This window comes from Cynoglossus semilaevis, chromosome 6, assembly GCF_000523025.1.
Source record: "Cynoglossus semilaevis isolate Cse_v1.0 chromosome 6, Cse_v1.0, whole genome shotgun sequence".
NCBI classification, from domain to species: domain Eukaryota; kingdom Metazoa; phylum Chordata; class Actinopteri; order Pleuronectiformes; family Cynoglossidae; genus Cynoglossus; species Cynoglossus semilaevis.
The window spans coordinates 12,554,782-12,556,195 of NC_024312.1; the positions used below are offsets into that span (position 1 = coordinate 12,554,782).

At 39.6% G+C, this 1,414-nt stretch overlaps 2 protein-coding genes and 2 non-coding genes across 4 annotated transcripts in view; 1 reads left to right on the top strand and 3 right to left on the bottom strand.

Moving 5' to 3' along the window:
* map2k1 (mitogen-activated protein kinase kinase 1) overlaps positions 1 to 212 on the top strand; it is an 11,067-nt gene extending 10,855 nt beyond the window's left edge. Inside the window, exon 12 of the transcript XR_003049983.1 lies at positions 14 to 212. The gene's annotated coding sequence lies outside the window, so the exon portion shown is untranslated. The remainder of the gene's footprint in view (positions 1 to 13) is intronic.
* Positions 213 to 218: 6 nt separating this feature from the next.
* Positions 219 to 1,414, bottom strand: part of LOC103380239 (60S ribosomal protein L4-B-like) — a 9,124-nt gene continuing 7,928 nt past the window's right edge. The window contains exons 3-7 of the mRNA XM_008312090.2: positions 1,297 to 1,414; positions 990 to 1,146; positions 712 to 795; positions 426 to 546; positions 219 to 337 (exon numbers count right to left, since the gene is read on the bottom strand). The exon at positions 1,297 to 1,414 is cut by the window's right edge and continues 1 nt beyond it. Of these exons, the coding sequence (XP_008310312.2) occupies positions 266 to 337; positions 426 to 546; positions 712 to 795; positions 990 to 1,146; positions 1,297 to 1,414 (552 nt within the window). The 3' untranslated portion in view covers positions 219 to 265. The remainder of the gene's footprint in view (positions 338 to 425; positions 547 to 711; positions 796 to 989; positions 1,147 to 1,296) is intronic.
* Positions 611 to 678, bottom strand: LOC112487167 (small nucleolar RNA SNORD18). Its single transcript, XR_003049996.1, has one exon. It is a non-coding gene; the product is annotated as a small nucleolar RNA SNORD18 (small nucleolar RNA).
* On the bottom strand, positions 875 to 945 carry LOC112487170 (small nucleolar RNA SNORD18). Its single transcript, XR_003049999.1, has one exon. It is a non-coding gene; the product is annotated as a small nucleolar RNA SNORD18 (small nucleolar RNA).

Genomic DNA, 1,414 nt, shown 5'->3' on the forward strand with positions numbered 1-1,414 from the left:
TATATATATATATATATATATATATATATATATAATCTACATGCCAAGTGAAATTAATGTGTCAAACATTTAGGCAAAGTTACAAGCCTGTATTAAAAAGCCATGTTTTTCTAAAATTATTTAACTAAAAGAAACCCTTTGTGTTTGATATTCCCCTAACCCCAAGAATGAGGTGAAAATGATAATGTGTGAAATAAATATTTTCAATGAGACTCATGAACTTGAATCCACAGATTTATTTATAACTGAACTCCAGTCTGTGTATTTATGCTGTAGTTTTCTTAGGTGCTCTCTTCTTCTTGGGCTTCTTCTTGGACTTCAGCATCTTGGCCTTGATCTACAGGAAGAACACATCCAGAGTCACAACAGAGAAACAGCTCCATGTTTTTTTTTTATCTTTTGGTAAAGTGGTAATTCCATCTCACCGTGGGGTCATGCTTGAGGATGGCATGACGTCTTGCTGTCTTGGCATAAGGGTTCAGTTTGAGCATAATCCTCAGGTTCTTCAGAGGGTTCTTCTTTAGTACTCTGCGGTTGAGCTTCTTACTGCAATGACAAGTAACAGGTTACTATCAGGTACATAACAATCTTTCAAGAAATAACTATTGTATGGCTCAGGACTTCCATCATAATCAGGATTCAGAAACACGGACCTGAAGTGGAAACTCATCATAGCTGATCATTCATGAAAGACAAATTAACAGTTCTTACCTGGGAGCACGGAGTACTTTCTGGATCTCCTGACTCTTGAGAATCCTGCCCAGGTCGGTGTTGGTCATCTTGTGCATTGGCAGGCTGAAATTAAAACAACCCAACGATTAAGTGAATTGTTCTTCAAGAACATAAACTGACATCATCTCCAAGTGAATTTCTCAAACTCAGAACTTCGGTGGATATCACATGGATTCAAAAACACGGACCTGAAGTGAAAGCTCATCATTGATGTGAAAGTAATTAAAGCCGTCTGCATGCTCCCCCTTGTTACTCACTTGTAGCCATTTTTAAGGGTGGCTGGTTTGCGCCAAGTGCCATAAAGGTCATCCAACTTGCGGAAAGCACTCTCTGTCCAGATGCAGAAGCGCCCCACGTGACCACCAGGAGCGAGTCTCAAGAGGTTCAGTTTGTTCACGTTCTGCAGAGTGATGCCTACAGGAAAAAACATTTATCAAAAGTTTCAAATTTATTACTTCCACCAAAAATGCAAGAAGTTACACCATATTTGACTTTATGGTTTAACGCATGCTGAATGACGGACTAAAAAGACACCCATCATTTAGAAGTTATTCTCAAACCAACCTGGAATATTTCTGAAGGCTTTGACAATTCCTGCGTCTTGGTTGTAGATGACACATGGCCCTTTACGCTGGATGTGACAACGGTTTCTCATTTTACCTTTGCCAGCACGCATGCGCTG